This window comes from Triticum aestivum, chromosome 2B (assembly GCF_018294505.1).
Source record: "Triticum aestivum cultivar Chinese Spring chromosome 2B, IWGSC CS RefSeq v2.1, whole genome shotgun sequence".
Lineage (NCBI taxonomy): Eukaryota > Viridiplantae > Streptophyta > Magnoliopsida > Poales > Poaceae > Triticum > Triticum aestivum.
In genome coordinates, this window is record NC_057798.1 from 723,453,357 (window position 1) to 723,472,715 (window position 19,359).

The window sequence follows — 19,359 nt, forward strand, 5'->3', positions numbered from 1 at the left end:
TTCAGAGCATTACTCATTAAAATGGCTAAGGCATCAGTAGCTATGTCAAATAGTAAAGGTGACATAGCATCCCCTTCCCTTAAACCTTTAGAAGTTTTAAAATATGGGCCAATTTCATCATTCACTTTAACTCCAACATGTTCCCCTCTCATAGTTTCCATTACCCAGTCACACCATTTGTCAGGAAATCCTTTCATTTTTAACATTTGAATCATAAAGGGCCATTTTATTTTATCATACGCCTTATCAAAATCTACTTTGAATATTAGGACATCTTCTTTATTCTTGTGGAAAGAATTCAGGGCCTCATGCAAAATTACTATCCCCTCCATTATGTATCTGCCCTTAATAAAGGCAGTTTGGGTTCTGGAGATCACAGGGGCCACACATTTAGCCAGCCTATTCATCGATACTTTAGTAATGATTTTAAAACTAACATTTAACAGACAGATAGGTCTAAACTTCTGAATTGTTTTAGCATCATTGGTTTTTGGTATCAGAGTAATTATGTCATAATTCAGTCTAGCAATATTGATTTACCCTTTTGCAAAACTATCCACTAGGGCTTTCAGATCCCATTTAACCACTTCCCAGAAGTCTTGATAGAAATCAGCAGGGAACCCATCAGGACCTGGGCTTTTGTTTCTTTTCATCCCAAAGACAACTTGATGTATTTCAGTTAGGGAAAAAGGTGCCAGAAGTTTCTCTTTATCTTGTGTATCAATTTTGTCCATCTCCATCTCTCTCAATGAAATACTAGACTCTTCAGGATGTCCAAATAATTCTTTATAAAATTTGGTTATATACTCCATTAACTTCTCATCCCCTTCTACAATCCCTTCCTCCTGCTCTAGGGAGACAATTCTATTTTTCCTTCTCCTCCCATTCACCTTAGCATGATAATACCTGGTGTTTCCATCCCCATCTTTGATTTCTGTATCTTTATATCTCTGCAACCATTTCATTTCCTCTTGTTGCATCACTCTTTTCAATTGAGCTCTAAGCTCCTTCTGATCATTTCTATCCACAGCATTTAGACCCATAATCTCGGCTCTCTTGTCTAAATCATCAAGCTCCCTTATTATCTCCATTTTTATTTTTCTGTACCAAGCATCCATATTTTTATTTCACCCTTTAGCTTTCTTCCTCAGTTTTCTTAGTCCTGATTGCCATCTATCCAAAATGTCCCCAAAATATCTCTCATTCCAGGTGTTATACACCAATCTCTGAAACCCTCTCTCAGCAACCAAGCATTTTCATATCTGAAAATATATTTATGTTTATGTGCCTCCCCTGTATCCAAGAACAAGGGGGTATGATCAGAGATTTCTCTCGCAAAAGCTTGCAATATGGTTAGTGGATATTTCTCCTCCCAAGCTGGGCACATCAACACCCTGTCCAATTTTTCAAAATTAGGGTCTTCCTGATTATTAGCCCAAGTGTATTTCCTCCCATTCAGAGGCAGTTCCCTCAGCCCTGCTTGTTCAATAATAGCATTAAACATAAAGGGCCATTGTTCATTAAGCATAGGCTTGTTTTTTTCCTTCCCATTTCTAATAATGTTAAAATCTCCCCCAACCAAGCAAGGCAGGGGATTATCAAGATATAATCTTACCAATTTAGCAAGGAAGCCGGCTTTCCCTTCCTTCTGTGCATCCCCATAAACAGTTACCAGATTCCAGTGCATTTTAATATTCTTATCAAACACTAACATTCTCAAAAAATATTGCCCCTTTTCAATGGCCTCAATATCAAACACATCTTTATTAATTCCCACCAAGATCCCTCCAGACATACCTCTAGGTGGGTTCCAACTCCATTGGTAGTTTTTCCCCCCACATAGATTGTGCAGCTCATTTTTTGTGAAGTCTTGCTTTGTGGTCTCAGAGAGCCCAATAAAGTCTAGCTTCTGATCTAAATCATTTCTCTAATGTATCTCTTCTTGTGATCTTGTCCAATACCCCTTACATTCTAGAAAACTCCTCTCATCTTTTTGTCAGATTTATCCTCTACTAAGTTCTCCTTCCTTTTCTTCTTCTCTGGAGGACCCCAATCCCAACTTATTGCTTCACACAGTCAAGTGCTGGTGAGCTTTTTTTGCCACTTTTTTCCCTGAGAGCAACCCTCTCAGTTTCTTAATCTGTTGTTCCTCAATATTAGCATTAGAATGTTCAAAATCTGAACAGAGTTCCTCTAAGTCTATATCTCCAGTATTTATATATATTGGGACATCTTTTTCATTATCTCCTTCCTCCTTACAATCCTCTTCTCCTCTACCACTTTTTTCTCTTTTAATATTTTGAAGATATAGCTCTCTTCTAGCTATCTCCATCTTATTAATAATCTCTATGTTTTTATCAATCATCTCAATTGAGCAACCCAAATCAATTCCCACCAAAGAACTAATATGCAATAAAGAAGCATGAGCAATTACCAGATTAGAGTTCTTACCATAGTTATCTCTTTCCTCTGCTCTGATTTTTGCCATATCTTCAATTTTCTGTCCTCCTTTCCTTTATTTCTGAGACTTCTCTTGATCTCAACATCTTTTTCCTCCCTCTCCTTATCCAGGATCTCACTCCCATGTATCTCAGCCATTTTTCCCCCAATGTCCCAATTGACTCTTGACTAGCATTGTAATCAGTGGGCTCATTATATTTCCCAGAATCAGTCTCCTCCTTTTTCTATTGAGTTTCTTTCTCATAATCTTCAAGGTCCATGTTGGCTAACTCCATTTCATATTCCTCTCTATTGGCAGCCTCTTGTGCTAGCTTCTGAATTTCTTCTTGTTGTTTTCTACTTAACTCCTGCAGCTCCATCAGAATATTCTCCAGCTCTTTGATTCTTTTCTCACTTTTTGCCCAAAGTGCATTGTTCCTGATTTTGTCTTCCTCCAAGTTTTTTATTTTACTGAGCATGATTTCACTTTCTTTTTGCCATTTTCTTCTTTCTAAAGTCATCTCACTTTGCCATTGCATCATGTTTTCTTCCATCTGTGATCTCATTTTCTCAATTCTCCCATCTATCTACTCACTCTGTTTCAGGGACAAGCATCCCAAAGAAACCCCTTTGTATTCAGTGTCCTCCAACTTAGTTCTCTTCCTGTTTTCTATCTCTTCCTCTCCCACTTCTGAGATATTATTGTTGTCATTCTTTCTCTTCTCTTCCTTGTACCAACCAATTCCCACCACCTTCTCAACTTCTACCCCAATTCTGAACATAAGGAGATCAGGGGAAGTAATCTCAACTTGAGATGGTATTTTATCCACATCCCTAATCCCACATTTTGCTCTATTTTTTTCCTCACTTATAGTGTCCATATCAATCTCCAACACAGGTCCAACTGCAGCAGCAACCTCACATATGCCTAGGAAATGTCTAAAACAATCAGGAACCTTGGCCAGCTTGATCCATATTGTGTGCATTTTCTCAACAGCCTGATGATCCAGAGACCAGGGTTGAACTTTGATTACCACCCCTGTCCCTAACAAGTTGAAATCATTGAACTTGGCCAACTCCACTAGTTTTGCCTTGTTGGGAAATCTCATCATGTATCCATTTTTCCCAAACTCCCTCACTCTCCATTTCCATCCCCAATCAAACATTTCTCCCAAAGCTTTCACAAGCTCGGTCTCATTGATCTTCCCTTCTCTTATGACCACCACCCCCAAGGGATTGGTGTGCTTAGCTAACAGGACATCCTTATAGCTCTGCACCAGTAGAATCCCTAGTCCTTTAGCAGCATATCCTACATATTTTGGAACTGGCTTAACTTGTTTCAGCAAATTGCATTCTCCAGTAATATGATTATCTCTGCCACAGATCAAACAGTGCCCCACCCTACATTCTTTGGTGGTGTGTCTAGGATCCTTGCACTTACCACACACCTGTTTGCTAAACATGTCAAAGTTTTTCTTGCTCTCCTCAAAACCTTGTTGCCAACTGCTTCTTCCTCCCTGTTTCTTCAGTTCCAGACCAGCCACCTGTTCAGCCCCTTTGTCAACTCTTTGTTGTCCATCACCTCCTCTTTCATCTTTCCTTTGGCTTTCTTTCCCAAGCAATTTCCCAGACTGATTTTCAAGCATTCCTTCTATCTGACTTTTCTCACTGTTTTTCATCCCCTGCACCAACTGAGAAAGTAGAGAAGTCAGCAGCAGCTGCTATTGATTTTGATCTGATTGAATCATCTGTTCTTTGCTCCTGTCTTTTTCCAGCACAACACCTCCTGCTTCTCCACTGGCCATCCTTGCGATCTCTTCCCCTTCATCCTTTTTTCCTGCCTTAGCTTGCCACACCAAATTCTCTCCATTCCTCTCAGCCCTAGGGTCCTCCTCTTCTGAATCTCTGCCCACTCCATTCCCAGCACCAAATCGACCATCCCCTCTCCCAAAACCACCAAATCCCCCTGGGAAGGCATGTCTGCCTCCAGTCCATCCCCCACCCCTGTCAGCATTGTTGAACCTCCCTCCTATGTGCCCATTTCCTCCTCCTCGATTGAATCTGTGGGCTCCAAATCCTCTGCCAAAATTTCCTGACATTACTTCTTCTTGTGGAGGCGAGGGGAGGAGAGGGGGAAACCCTAAAGGATAGGATTGCTTCCCACTCATCTCCACACCCTCTTTTATACCAACCAGGGCCCTCTCCCCTTTTTGGGTTGGGCTAGGCTCCAAACCACCAGGCCTCCACCATGGCAGGCCCACATCCACATCCAGATTTAAATCCCTCCCAACCGAGCCCCCAAAAATGATCAGGGGACTCAACTTTTCCTCAAGACCAAATTCCCCAAACTTTCCCTCTTTTGAAGCCAAATAGGCTGCAATTGGGGTTTTTTGCATTTCAATTTCCCCAAAATCCAGATCCTCGTCCCCAAATAAAGGGATTATGGGATGTATATTATGTTTTCATATGTTTTTGCATAGTCCTAGCATCTACACCGGTACACTGAATTTCATTATCCAACCTCATATCCTTATTCTTATCCCAAATTCCCCCATGCTCTGAGCTAGTAACAACAGATGAAATCCTATCCCAATCCTCGTTCTTCTGAGATTTAAGTCCTTTTCGAACTCTATTTCTATTTTCAAGCCTAAATTTCCCCAATATACTTCCATTACTAGTATCATCTACCTCAATTGAAGTAGTAGATACCAAATATTTCGCAGCTTTAACCATACCTGAAGTGGAGATGAGGACCTCCCCCTCCCCCTCCTCCTCGGAGCCCTCACCGGCCAGCAACCAGAAGCGATTGCCAGCCGGCGAGCGCCCTACTAGCGGCGGGAGAGAGCCAGGAGGCGAGGCGAGCGCCTCTGGAAGCGCGGGGAACGGCGAGGGAGTGAGGTCGGGGTCGGAGGCACCCTGGCCCTCCGACGTGGCGGCACCGCCACCTCCTCCTCCATCTCCTCAAGCTCCACGTCCTCCTGGATCTCGATTGGGGGCCACCTGGATCCAGGGGCAGGAATCCCCATCACCGCCGCCTGCGGTGGCGCCTGCTGCGCTGGTGGCAGTGCCCTCAGCTAGATCAGGCGGTAGCGGAGGGAGGAAACACCTTCCACTTCTTCCTCTGCTCCGGGACCAACGACTCCGCCTCGAGCATCGCCCACAGGATCACCCCCATCGTCGGCTGGCGGTCATAGTTGGAGAAGCATCTGAGAATCTTCTCTCCGCGCAGCTTGTCCCTCACCACCTCCGACGCGTCGTTGAGGGATTTCGCCGTCGGGAACCACCGGTCGATCTCCTTCAACCTCCCCATCAGGATCTCGTCGCCGTCGGACAGCGCCCACATCTGCTGCTCGCGCGTCATCATCGAGCCCTAGCTTTCGCAGCGGCGAGGGGCGGTGGTTCTTACGGATGAGATTTGTGTGGTGTGGGGAGGGGGGAGCCGAGGCGACGGCCTAATAACCCCGCTCACCGCCCCCTATCGCGATTACTCACCTCGAAAACCACCCCCGTGTCGCCCCACCGGTCAGCCGCCGCAATTTCCGCGACGTGGCACGGGAACACCACCTCCTGGCCCACCCGCCACTCCGCGCCGTCCACCCCTCTGCATGCATCCACCACCACCCCCTCGTCGTCGAGGAGCTCCACCCGCTGCCCTCGCCGGCGAACGTGGCCATGGTGGGGCTCTGGCAGCGCCGTGCAGAAATCCGGCACGAACACGCACGGGAGACGTGTCCCACACGGAGACGTGTCCATCCCTCCACGATCGTCGGTATCTCGACGTGCCAGCTCGCCGTGGACAGGTCGCGGAACCGTGCGCTGTTCGCCGACGCGGGCTCTGACTTCGTCGACGTCCCCTCCGGCCATGGTGTGGGTTCGTGTACTATTGTCTTGGTCTGAGAGATCGAACAGTTCCATGCCCAAAAATTCTAAGCCAAGAATATGATCACTCGTATGCAAAGATCCAAGCAGCTCAAAAGATTGATCTGCTAGCATGAAATTTCAATAGCTGCATGCATATTCATTGCAGCTGAATCAGGTTTTTTTTTCTGGGACCGAAATTCCGGTTACCGACCGGAAACCGGAAATTTCAGTGACCTCCAAATATTTTTGTTACCGCCCGAAATTTTTGAAATTAAATGGAAGGCGAATGTCAAATAATGGTTCGATTCCCAGTTCGCACAGGAATCAATTGTTTGCGTTATTTCAGCTTGTTTAAAATAATTGGTAGCAGCGCGGTGGTAGGTTAAAGTCGAACTCTCGAAGTGTGTGAGCTGACCACTGCAACAAGTACTCCATGTAGGCAAGGGGTTAAATTCCTTATATATGGACATTAAAATATTTTGAATTAAAAATTCGGGCGAAATAAATCCGGAATTCCCTAGATTTTTTTTAAAACCGGCTTTTCCAGCCACTCCCGAAAAAAAAAACCTTGAGCTGAATCCATGGTCGATCGTTGTTCAGTTTTTTGAACTAGATAAATAATCGCCTGGAGTAGACTCTCCCTCTCTTTTTTGCATCACGCCTGGAGTAGACTCATGCACCAGATTATACGAACTGATCTAGGCTGTTTGAGTAGTGCTTTTGTTGAGCTTTGGAGGAGACGAATAAAACAGATCGGAATCAACTCTCATGACATGGAAATATATATAAAAGATTTATAATCTCCATATCATAGACCCCTCCATATCATAGACTCAATCCAAGTATCAAACACACGTAATAAAAAGGAACCAATGGCAAAAGCCTAATAGTACAATCTTTGACCAAGCCGAAGTAAATTACAGACACTCTAGCTACTACGATAAAAAGATTGCATACGATCGACACGATATGTGCCCTTCCCTTTCCTCATGTCATACCACGAAGAACGAAAAAGGGCAGAGGTAATAAAAACTTAATGAGACACGAAGGAACACCGAACATCTAGCTAGAGAGCCGTCGCTCAACTTCTGTCCGTCGTCTCCGCCGTGCCTCAGGGGAGCTCCTGCCGACCTCGTGCTAGAATCCAACGGGGCTAACCAACCGAGCTACCTACCTCAAACGGTATAATCCAGCGCCATACTTTAAGTAGACTACACAGCGGCAAATTCTTTTAAAAAATGTTGAACATTTTTATAATATACGTTGAAGAAAATTTAAAATACAGAGAACGTTTTTGTAAAAATATACTGAACAAATTAAAATACTAAAATGGACATTTTATGGGTATGTGTTGAATAATTTTTTAATATATGATGAACAAAACTTAAATACACAATGAACATTTCCTAATATACGTTGAACAATTTAATATTATACAATGAACATTTTTTACTACATAAATGAACATTTTCTAATATACATGAACAATTTAATAATATACATTGAACATTTTCTGTAATACACAATGAACATTTTCTAAATGTACATTGAACAATTTAATACTCCCTCCGTTCGGAATTACTTGTCGTAGAAATGGATGTATCTAGATGTATTTTAGTTCTAGATACATCCATTTCCGAGACAAGTAATTCCGAACGGAGGGAGTATTATACAATGAACATTTTTGTAATACACAATGAACATTTTTACAGTCCAAGGTGAAAAATACTTCATAATATGCGATGAGCATTTTCTTAATACATTGAAAAAATTGTAACACACGGTGGACTTTTTATATAAATACGCAATAATGAGAAGAAGAACAGAAACAAAAAATAAAAAAGGAAGCGTAAAAAAGGAAAATGAAAGGACAAAAAGGAATCAAAACATAAAAATAAAAAACCGGAACAAAACAACTGGAAACCGGCCAAAACAGTGAAAAAACTGGAAGCAGAAAACCATAGAAGAAAAATGAAAAAAAAACCGCCAGAGACAAGGAAACAGCAACGAACGAAAATCCGAACGTGGGCCGGCCCAAGTGGCGACTTGCTTCAGCGAAAGCTCGTCCTTTTGATGCCTGCGGGCGTCAAATAGGATTTGCCGTGCCTCAGATCCTCCAGGGCAACCGCAAGCCCCGGAGTCATTCGCTTCTTCAGCCTCCATGCTTCTTCCGAGGAGACACCACCCGCTCCAGCGAGAGGGGTAGGGCCGCCGTGGCGGCCTCGGCCGTGGTGGCGGTGGCAGAGAACAAGTTTGCCGCTGTAGCGCCTTATATGGAGAGGCACGGGTTAGGGTTTGGAGGGGTGTTCATGGGCCAGCTAGCCCAGCCCATGTAGAGGTTGATTGCCCTCCAAAATAACGAGGCAGATATTGAATTAGTTCATGCTTGTCCGACAAGCTTGGCGCCTTCTCCAGAATCCCAACACTTTGAGTGCTCGGCTTTTGAAAAGCATTTACTTCCCTAACACAAATATCCTCAATGCCAACATGGGAAATCACCCTAGTCAAATATGGAGAGCCATTATAGATGGGCGCGATACTTTGCAGCAAGGCATTATAAAAAGAATAGGCAATGGCCTCACAACTCATATATGGCATGAGAATTGGCTACCGAGAACCGAGATGATGCGCCCGTATGGCTATCTGACACCAAACCGGCCAACTGTTGTGGCTGAGTTGCTGAATCCAATGAGTGCCACATGGAATGTGGAGCACGTGCGGGAAACCTTCTTGCCCCTAGATGTTCCGGTCATCTTGGGTATCCCTCTGTGTATGCGCAATGTTGATGATTTCTGGAGCTGGAACTATGAGAGGAATGGAGTTTTCTCGGTTAAATCTGCGTATAATATGCTTGTCTCGACAAGGAACAGAAGAGAAGCTTGGTTGTATGGGACGGCAAGCTCATCAGGCAGTAGAGCTGAGGGAGCATGGAAATCCTTATGGCGAACACGGGTTCCTGGAAAAATCCGCATGTTCCTATGGAGGCTAGCCAAGCAGTCCTTGCCGACCGAGGACGTACGCTGTCACCGCCATATGACGAACGACAGCTCGTGTGGGCTTTGCAGAGGTGCAGATTCATGGCGCCACTCCTTACTTGAATGTACCTCCTCACGTTGCACTTGGGCACTGGTTGATGAGGATATGGTGATGAACCTTGTTGCGAACGCTGAACCTTCGGCCAAAAACTGGTTGTTCATGCAACTAGAAGCTCTGCCGCATGAGATGTTTGTCAAAATGGCAGTAACCTTATGGGCGATTTGGACATCGCGGCGGAAGGCTATCCACAAAGGAATTTTTCAGAGCCCACATGCCATCTTCTCGTTCATTAACAGATTCTTGGAAGAGCTAGCTTTGCTAGGGGAGAGCCGGCCTGTCCAACATGTAGCGGCTCAGCCACCTCCAGCAAGAAGTGCAGCGAGGCAACCACGAGCCCCACCTCCTCAATATATAAAGTTCAACGTTGATGCTGGAATCAGGAGGGATAGAAGGGGATCGGCAGCCACGCTGTGCCGTGATAATGAAGGAAATTATCTGGGTAGTTCAGCTATTGTGATTTCTGGAGTGGACGATCCGGCGACAATGGAGATGATTGCATCCCGTGAGGCACTTTGTCTAGCTTAAGATCTCCAAGTTAATCAATTTGTAGTAGCCAGCGACTCCAAGCAAGTGATCCAGGACATCAGCCAGGGTACTTTGTGCAATTATGCAGCTATTACCAGCGAAGTCAGGGCTAGAGCTCTATCTTTTTCGTGTGAATTTATTTTTGAAGGTCGTGCCAACAACTATGAGGCACATAGATTAGCTAGGTTTTCCCTTAATCTTGCCTCGGGTCGTCATGTGTGGCTGGGCCAGCCCCATGACACAACTTGTATCCCGCCCACTCTGAACTTTGATGAATAAATTTTGGCCAAACCCTCAAAAAAAAGATATTGAATTAGTTCCACGAAATCACTAACTGAGTAGTACTCTCTCCGTTCCGAATTACTTGTCTCACGTATGGATGTATCTAGATGTATTTTAATTCTAGATACGTCCATTTCAGCGATGAGTAATTTGAAACGGAGGAGTAAAATAGATGACTCAACTTTCTACTAATTTTAAACTTAAAGTTAGTACAAAGTTGAGTCATCTATTTTAAAACCGATGAAGTACTTCTTTAAAAGATCACTCCCATCTTTCGTAGGTTGAGACAAGTGGCGCGATGCATGTCCGTCACTTGTCGCAACCCATGAGTTTTTTCCTTTTTTCGTAGATCCGTTTATTCAAAACATTTTATCTCTTAAACCGTGCGTCAAAATTTCGAACCGTTTTCACCGTCGAATTCATCGCGTCAAAGATTTTCAAAACTAGATTCCATGTTGATAGGTTTTGACGAACCTTTTTTTCATGAAAAAACTGAACCGGGAGCACGTTTTTTTCCTTTCAGAAAGAGGCACGGCTGTGCCTCTCGTGAAATCACAACCATGCCTCTCGCGGAAGGAAAAAAACAGAAAACTCATTTTTTTTTCATTTCCGAGAGGCGTGCTTCCCATGAAAGCACAACGGTGCCTCTCGCGGAAGAAAAAAAACAAAAAAACGTATTTTTTCCATTCCCGAGAGTCACGACCATGCCTCTCGCGGAAGCAAAACCATGCCTCTAGCGAAAGGAAAAAACATGTTTTTTTTCATTTCCAAGAGGCATGGCTATGCCTCTCGCAAAAGCAAAACTATGCCTCTCGCGGAAGCAAAAAATGCCTTTTTCACGCAAAAAAATCCAACTATTTTTATGTTCCAAAAGCTAAGGAAAACCAGTGGAAAACCAAAAAGTCAAAAAAACAAAAAAAACGTTTAAAGGCCGAAATTGCATGCGGAAAAATAAAAAAAATAAAATCTGAAGGAAACGCCCAAAGCGCGACACGTGGCAGCGGCTGAAAGCGTGCCAAGTGGTGCTGATCATTGTGAGGCTCCTGAAGGAGCGCTCGTTAACTAATTGCTCTCTTAGTTTGATGGCATCGGGTTTTCACCAGGCTCAGAAACCCCTAAAAAACATGGCTAAAAAAATCTAGGTTTACCGGGAAGGAGAAATTGCCGACGACAGATTTGAGAAGACGGCTAGTTATCGCAAGAAAGAAACGCGAAACCTAAAGCCTAAGGGCATCTCCAGCCGCGCCCCCAGGAAGGCCTCCCCAGGCATTTTTTTCACGCCGGCGCCGAAAAAACGGCACAGTCGCGCCCCCAGGAGCCCGATTTTCGCCGGCTTGGGCCGAAAACAGCGCCGGCGGACCCAGCCCGAATCCGGCACACTGGGGGGGCGCCCGGGGGCGCCGGGCGAACTGTTTTGGCGTGAAAAAGCCGCGGGCCCGCCGCGTCAGCGACACGGCTCTCTTCTCGGCTCTTCGTCGTCCTCATCGCCTCGTTTCCCGCGGCGAATCAATGTCAAAGCTGCCGCGCGCTGCCGCGCCGGTCAGCCTGCACCATTGATGCCTCATGGGCGGCGCAGTGAAGACCGGACGACGTGCGTCCCTCACCCTCCCTCGCCCGCCACACGTACACACGGTGGCACGCGCACCTCGGCCTATATATGACGCGCCCCGGCGCACTCCGCGACTCACACTCTCCCGCCGTCGTCGTTCCTCCCTCTCCTCTCCTCTCTTTCGCCGTCTCCAGTTCACACCCATGGCCGAGCGCTTCCCAGGCGACGGCGCGGCGGCGAACGGCTTCGGCCCCCGCCATCTTCATGAAGACGAGGCTCGCCTCCTTTACGAGGCCGAGTACCCGGTCCCGCCGGACATGCGGGTGCCCGGGGCGTGGAGGATCAGCGCGGGCGGCATGCCGGTGCCCCCGGTACCCACCGGCGCGGCGCGGCGTGCGGAGATCGCACGCATCCGCTCGAACCTGCCGCGTGCGGCAAGGGAGGGGCCACGGTACATCCCCGACAGCCCGCTCTAGGACCCTTACTTCCGCCGCCGTCACGCCCAGCAGCTCGAGGCCACCAACGGCGTCGTGCCCTCCGGCAGGCTCAACGCCGCCGGCCGGCGTCGGTGGTGGGGCGTGCCCGGGCGCACGTTGGAGGCCGTCCTCAAGTACATCGAGGGCGGCAACACGCCGCGCCTCGAGTACCCCGCTCCCCCTTCCTTCTCACGTCGCCGGGGAAGCTCCTGGACCCCGAGGCGCATGGAGACCGGGAGGTCCTCCTCCTCGTCCGGCGGCTCGCCCTGCCTCCGCCCCGTCAAGCCGGAGCCCCAGGGCACGCCGGTCAGCGCGCGCACCCGCAGCTCCGGCGTCCGCATCGGCGCCAACGCCTCTCCACCCACCGGCCGCTTCGTCCTCATCGAGCCCAAGCCGGAGCCCGGCCTCCCCGCGGAGTACGAGGAGATAGCCCGGCGCGGCTTCTCCGACGAGGATGCCATGCGGTGGGCGCGGGACGACTACCTCCGCGACGAGATGGTCCGGCAGCGCCAGGCCCTGGAGGAGATCGCCGCCCGCAAGCGTGGGCGCGAGGACGAGCACGACGTCGTGGTCCTCGACAGCGACGACGACGACGACGACGACGCCCCCGGACCGTCCAACCCGCCGCGCCAACCGGGGGAGGGATGCAGCAGGGACGGTGGAGGCGGAGGCGTGGGCGGCGGCGACGACGACGACGACAACGATGATGACAACGGCGGTGACTACACGCGGTTCTACAGCCTCCTCGGCATGTAGAACCGCGTGGGCGGGCGGCGAGGCGGGCGGCGAGGGAGACGGCGGGGGTAGCCCGCGGTAGTTTTTTTTCTTTTTTTTTAAATATGTTTAAGTTTGAACGAACTCGCCGATGTTTGCGTCAAAATTTGAGTCGTTTTTGTGCCGTATTTGATTTTTTTGACTAACCGTGAGCGCCGCGGCTGGGGGCCATCACGCCCCCAGTGCGCGGTTTAGCGCCGGTGCACCCCCAGGGGGCGATTTTTTGCCCCTCCTGGGGGGCCAACGACTGGAGATGCCCTAAGAGCAACAACTCCTTTTAAAAACTTCCCGTAATTCAGATGGGAGAGTTCTAAAACTTCCCCTAAAACTGTTCTTACGGGATGATCATAAAAAATAGGGGAGGTTGTCCGGAGCAACTTTTGTCAGTCCCCTTAACTTTTTCCCCTAAATCTATTTTTATTTTATTTTTCAAAGTGAACAAAAATTAGATAATTGCCCACAAGGGGCAGTGTGAAGCGGTGCGAGCGAGCGGCATGCGGCGGCATCACTCCAGCGGCGTTTACAGGAAGGTGGGGCAAAAAAGTCTCTCCTACAGTTCTCGTAAAGTGGTCATGAAGATCTTTCCGTAAACCAGCGGGAAGAAAGGGCCAATTTTATCAGATCATGTATTGTTTACGGAAATTGTTGGAGAGATTTTCTTTGCCCCAACTTTCTGTAACTGGTGATTATTTTAGAGATACGGAAACAATACTCTAAAACCGAAGCTATGGTTGGGTTATTCCGCTAAGGTGTCAGAATAAAATTATCAGCGTCATAGGTGAGAGGAGAGGGGGGTGAGTTTACAGCAACAGCAAGGCTAGATCAGACACCAAAAGGCGTGAGGCGGGCGGCGAAGGGAAATGGGAGGCGGAGCGACCGGAAGGCGAAATGGCGCAAATAGGTACCATTTGAGAGAACTCATGATGTAAGCGTTTACTAATCGTTGGTAAAAAGTTCATGAATAAGTCTAGTAAAACCAACAAAAATCATGTGAATCAACCACTATACTGAGATTCCATTAAACCAAGCGGGTCACTGCATTAAGACAACACAGCTGGTCCAAACCACAAGAGGACCCGCCAACACTGATGTTGGCAAAATAGAAAGTTGCGTTGCAACAAAAGCATATAGAGCGCCAAAATAGTACTGAAAACACAAAACATTGAGTCTGGCAACATGCATCTTGTTACAAACTAAGGCACCCGACGCGCAGTCTAGACTAAATACATCTCGAACGATACATGACCTCTAGAAAGTGGACACCACACCACCTGCGTCTCAAATGGGCTGAAATTGAGAACTATGTTTCAGGGAAAAGAGGGATGACACTCAAGCTTAGTGGCATTCGTGATTTGTGGTACTCTGAATCGGGATCCACCGACAGCCAATACAGATGCCACATACACTCTTCGCAATGTTGGTCGGCTTCGGGGATAAAGTAGCACCCGCATGTTGTACAATGTTTAGCCTGCAAGAACAAAAGAAGACGTCAGACCTCATGCAAACCAAGTGTGAACGATTAATGCCAAAATGCTGAAGTGGAGGAAGATCACTGCCCACCATTGGTCAGTGTACCTTCTCGTTTAAGAACATTGTGTCAAACAGAACCAAGGACAAACAAAGAGGGGGTACAATGCAACGCCCTCCTACAGTACCAACTAGTGAGAAACTAGGACCGTATATTACCCCCTTTGCTTTCATAAAACTATTGTTTTGGACAATGGCATGGACTTCAAACACAGTTTTGACCAGTACTCCCTCCGTTCCTAAATGTAAGTCTTTGTAGAGATTCCACTATAAACCACATACGGATGTATATAGATGCATTTCAAGTTTAGATTCATTCATTTTGCTCCGTATGTAGTCCACCTTGTGGGATCTCTATAAAGACTTATATTGAGGAACGGAGGGAGTAGTTTTTATTATTATATGTTCGTTCATAGAATCAAAACATTTATATCGTGAAAGTACTGTCCTTGACAAATTTATGTACATTATTTTTAAGTATTTAATTCAAATATTTCTTAACATATAGGTACTCTGTTTTGGAAGTTTGACTACTTGTGCGTATATGAGACTGAAACGACAGCTTTTAGGGAAACGAATGGGCTAGAAATTACTTATCCTCTTACATTGGTGATATCGACTACAGTTAACTTGCTAAATCAATAATAATAACAACAACAACAACAACAACAATAATAATAATAATAACAGAGCAAACTAGCTCACCGAAGAAAGAGAAGGCACATGTCAAACATCACGGAGCTAACCAGCAAAATATATACGGGAAGGAGCGGTGTGAAAAAGTAAACTGCACAAGTTTATGCAATGTTGTTGGTAGTTTCGTAGTGGTATTTTCAAATCAGACCCGTGATTGCTTTGGGAATTATGATTGTCAATTTTCTTAACTTCAGCATACATGCCACAGGAGGAGTAAGAGTAAGTGATGTTCTCTCACTCATAGGGTATATAACATTCAAATATAAATCTAGCAAAATCTTCAACAGTCTAAATTAATCAGTCGGAGCAAAAGCTGCCGTAGCCCCAAATTATATAGCTCAACAACTATGGTAATAGAAAGTTGAAATATCATGTATCGCCTCATGACTACAATACAAACATTGTTTTCCTGCCAATCCATTCACATGACTACAAGAAAATAGAGAATTACTGAAAGCATGGCTGAAGTTATACATATGTGGATATGCCAAAAATCTATAACTCACAGAAGATTCCTTACATTGCACATAGAAATTGTACCTGAGAAAACAGAAATAAACAATACTCACCTCAGAGGTAAAACTGCTCTTCAAACTCAACAGATTTCCTGTGTATATAGCAAACAATCTGGAGCCTGCCATCTGAAATTCAGTATAACTCTCTGAAACCGGATCATATATTCGCAGCAAATCTGATGTGCCGATGGCTATTCTGCCGTCGTCTAGAACCAGCAAGGGTTGTGCAAAGAGATTTTCGTATTGAAAACCAATGCTGTACTTTCTATCCCAGAGACATTTCTCAATGTCAACCAAAAACCACAGGTCCAAAGGGTAACCCATAGGATCGTGTACCATAACCAAGAACCCATTCATATTGACCAACGAAAGTTTACGGAATAGATCACTGTAATCACACCTTCCATTACCGGCCTCGATAAAGTTACGCACTTGGAGTGGACCTCGGAGCGTGCCCATCCACTCCTCTGCCTCGAGGTCGAAACAAGCAATGCTACATGGCTCGACGCGGTCTCCACTATATGTAAAGCGGTGGCTTCCGAAATCCAACAAGAAGTAGACAACTCCATTGACAACCACACTTTTCTTCGAGCCACTAGTGACAGGGCACGGAGGACATGGTCTCTCCCTCCATCTTGCATGACGATCGCCGCCGCCACGGCCACCACCAAGGGTGATGACCTCGGAGATCATCGGCTCGGAGCCGTGACACGAGCTATCGACGCTAACGCAGCGGAGGGCCTTGTACTCTCCCGTGGAGACAACCTGTCCCAACTCAAATGCATAGGAGAAGAAAGCTTTGACATGCGCGTGCTCCTGTGCGCGCTTGTAGGGCAAAGCCAGAGTATGCCCTGTGGCCGGGTCAATTACGTGACCGCTTGTGTGGCAGTCCTTCTCTCCGGTGACACAGATGAGATCCAGGCGTGTGCACAGCAATGTGGCATCCTCTATGCTGGTGGTCATCCGCCTAACGACATGGCCAGACAAGTCCATTATGTTAATGGTCCCTCCCCCGTCTCCGAGCAGATCACGGATGCATGTGACAATGAGCGGCCCAGGGTGCTTTGACTTGTGCGCTGCGATGAAGAGCGGGTCGGACAGGAAGGACCTCCAGGATCGGCACACGGCTCGGAAGCAGCAGAGCGTCTTTGCCGGCAGGCGCAGGAGGATGTCACGCAGCACATCTTCAGGCAAGACAGCGGCACCGGCAGTGGGCTCGGCTTGACTACCCTGTGCAGCACGCGGTGTTGGCATTGCCATAGCCGACGATGCACGATCTGCAGTTAACAGGGCACCTGTTAATTTTACTCGCCAATGTGGCGACTGACAAACAAACGCCCAAAAACATCAAAGTTTTACTCAGGCCATGTTTGGTTAATCCCCTCCCCAAGTGTGACTGAAGTTGTAAACGAGACGGCATATATATGCGAATCAAGTGGTAAATAAAATACTACAATATCCTACCCTTCCCCCGTCGTCTCTCGCGTGAGCTATGAACCGAAAGCTGGTTATCACAAGAAACGCGGAACCTAAGCCCTAAACCTAAATGTGTAGGGTTAGGAAATCAAATGGTCAGCAGCGTTGGTGACATGAGAGGGTGGGGTGGGGGGGGGGGGGGGGGGGGTACCACATCGCTGGAGTTGCGGCGACACGAGCGCGGACGCCGGACGACCGGAGGGGGGCGGCGAGGGGAAATGGGAGGCGGAGCGGCTGGAAGGCGGAATGACGGCGAGGCGACTGGGCTGATTTTTAGCCCCTTGTGATCGATGGACGTCAACGGACGTGAGGACGATGGGCTCACATCAGCAGCAGGGCCTGGGCTCAATCAAATGCGGCTCTTGGTTTGCTGGCCCGCGCAAACATCAAGGGCCCTTGTAAAGCAATGTCTACCGCTAACTGCAAAGCGGTACAAAACGGGAGCTCCTATACCGCGCCTTCAGCGCCCCGCAAGAGAAGTGGCGCCCGCAGCAGCCGCTGGATGGGCCGGCCCACGTTCGCGCAACAACCAACGCGAAAAATGACCGGCAAAAATACATACCGACTGGGATTCGATCTCGCGACCTCGCGCTTCCAAACGAAGAAGCTAGCCACTGCACCAGGTCACTACTATTGCCTGTTAACAGCGCGAAAGATTTAAAGAATAAAACGTAGACGCGTTATTGATTGCGCATTACATTGTAGCATTTATATTTTCCAATTATTTGAAAATATCTTCACATATTACAGATGGAGTTCATGAGCATGCAAAAAAAGTTCGCCTATTCAAAAATTAGTTCACCAACTCAAAAAGTTCATTTATTCAAAAACAGTTTACCGATTCAAAAGAAGTTCATCGATTTTAAAAAAAAGTTCATCGATTTTGAAAAAAGTTCATCGATTTTGAAGAAAGTTCATCAAATTTGAAAAAAGTTCATCAATTTTGGAAAAAGTTCACCTAAATTGAAAAAAGTTCATCGATTTTGAAAACAAGTTCATCGATTTTGGAAAAAGTTCACCTAAATTGAAAAAAGTTCATCGATTTTGAAAACAAGTTCATGTGAATTGAAAAAAGTTCATCGATTTTGAAAATAAGTTCACTGATTTTGAGAAAAAGTTCATCAATTTTGCAAAAAAGTTCATCAATTTTAAGAAAAACTTTACAAAATCGTAAAAATTTCATCAAATTTGAAAAATAAGTTCCCCTATTCTGAAAATGGTTCATCAATTTGAAAAAAGTTCACGAGTTTCGAAAAATTCAGTTCATGGATTTATAGAAGAAGTCCATCTATTTGAAGAAAACAATTACGAATTTCCAAAAAAGAAAGTAAAAAGGATAGAGAAAAAAGCAAAAGGAAAAGGAAAAGGAAAAAGAACAACAAATAAATTGACAAAAACATGTATGCTACCACATCTGGTGAAGTGGTGGAGTTGGTATACGTCAATACGTTATAGCCGCGCGACGCTGGTTCGAATCCTAGCTGTCGCGGCTTTTTTGCTCTTTTATATAGAGATTAAAGAACAGGAGTAATAGAAGTTGGGCCGAGCCCAGGTAGCGCCGCTGCAGGCGCCGGTTTGCGAAAACAGCTATAACCGGCGCCTGCAGCGCCAAATAGGAAATCCCGTACAAAACCTCAAAAAAAAAACTGCAAAGCGGTACCATACCGCAAAAGAAATGTAAATCAATGATGTTGGTTATGTTGTGATACTACGGAGGAGGACCAAGCGGTCAGCTTGATATAAGCTACCTACAAAATTTGCAATCAAAAAAATTTGTAAAATACTATGGAGGAATTGTCAAAATTCCTTAGAAAAAATAACAAAGGAAATTTTAAAAGAAAAATGATAGTATGACGGAAACAGAAGCAAAAAGATGGAAAGGATTTCCTTTGAGAAAAATGGACAGTTAATCCACTTGTTTTTGTTGTGTTGTGCGAGAATTAATTGATCATTAGTTGTATTGTACAACTCCCACTCGATCGATTCTCCATGACTATATTACTTTAAAAAACCTCCCATGGAGAAATTATATTATAATATGTTAAAGAAACGACATGGCACATGTAGTCTTATTAAAAATGCTATGACATATCATTGAGGAAAACCCATAACATTAAATATTACATATGTACATATCATCTGA

General features: G+C 46.0%; 1 protein-coding gene across 1 annotated transcript; it reads right to left on the reverse strand.

The window, feature by feature from the left end:
* Window positions 1–14,020: 14,020 nt before the first annotated feature.
* LOC123042298 (F-box protein At3g07870) lies at window positions 14,021–17,482 on the reverse strand. The gene is made up of 3 exons (XM_044464778.1): window positions 17,368–17,482; window positions 15,795–17,017; window positions 14,021–14,470 (listed from the first exon to the last, which is right to left on the reverse strand). Exons 2-3 carry the CDS (start codon window positions 16,998–17,000, stop codon window positions 14,303–14,305), a joined length of 1,374 nt encoding a protein of 457 aa, XP_044320713.1. The 5' UTR covers window positions 17,001–17,017; window positions 17,368–17,482; the 3' UTR covers window positions 14,021–14,302.
* Window positions 17,483–19,359: the final 1,877 nt, after the last annotated feature.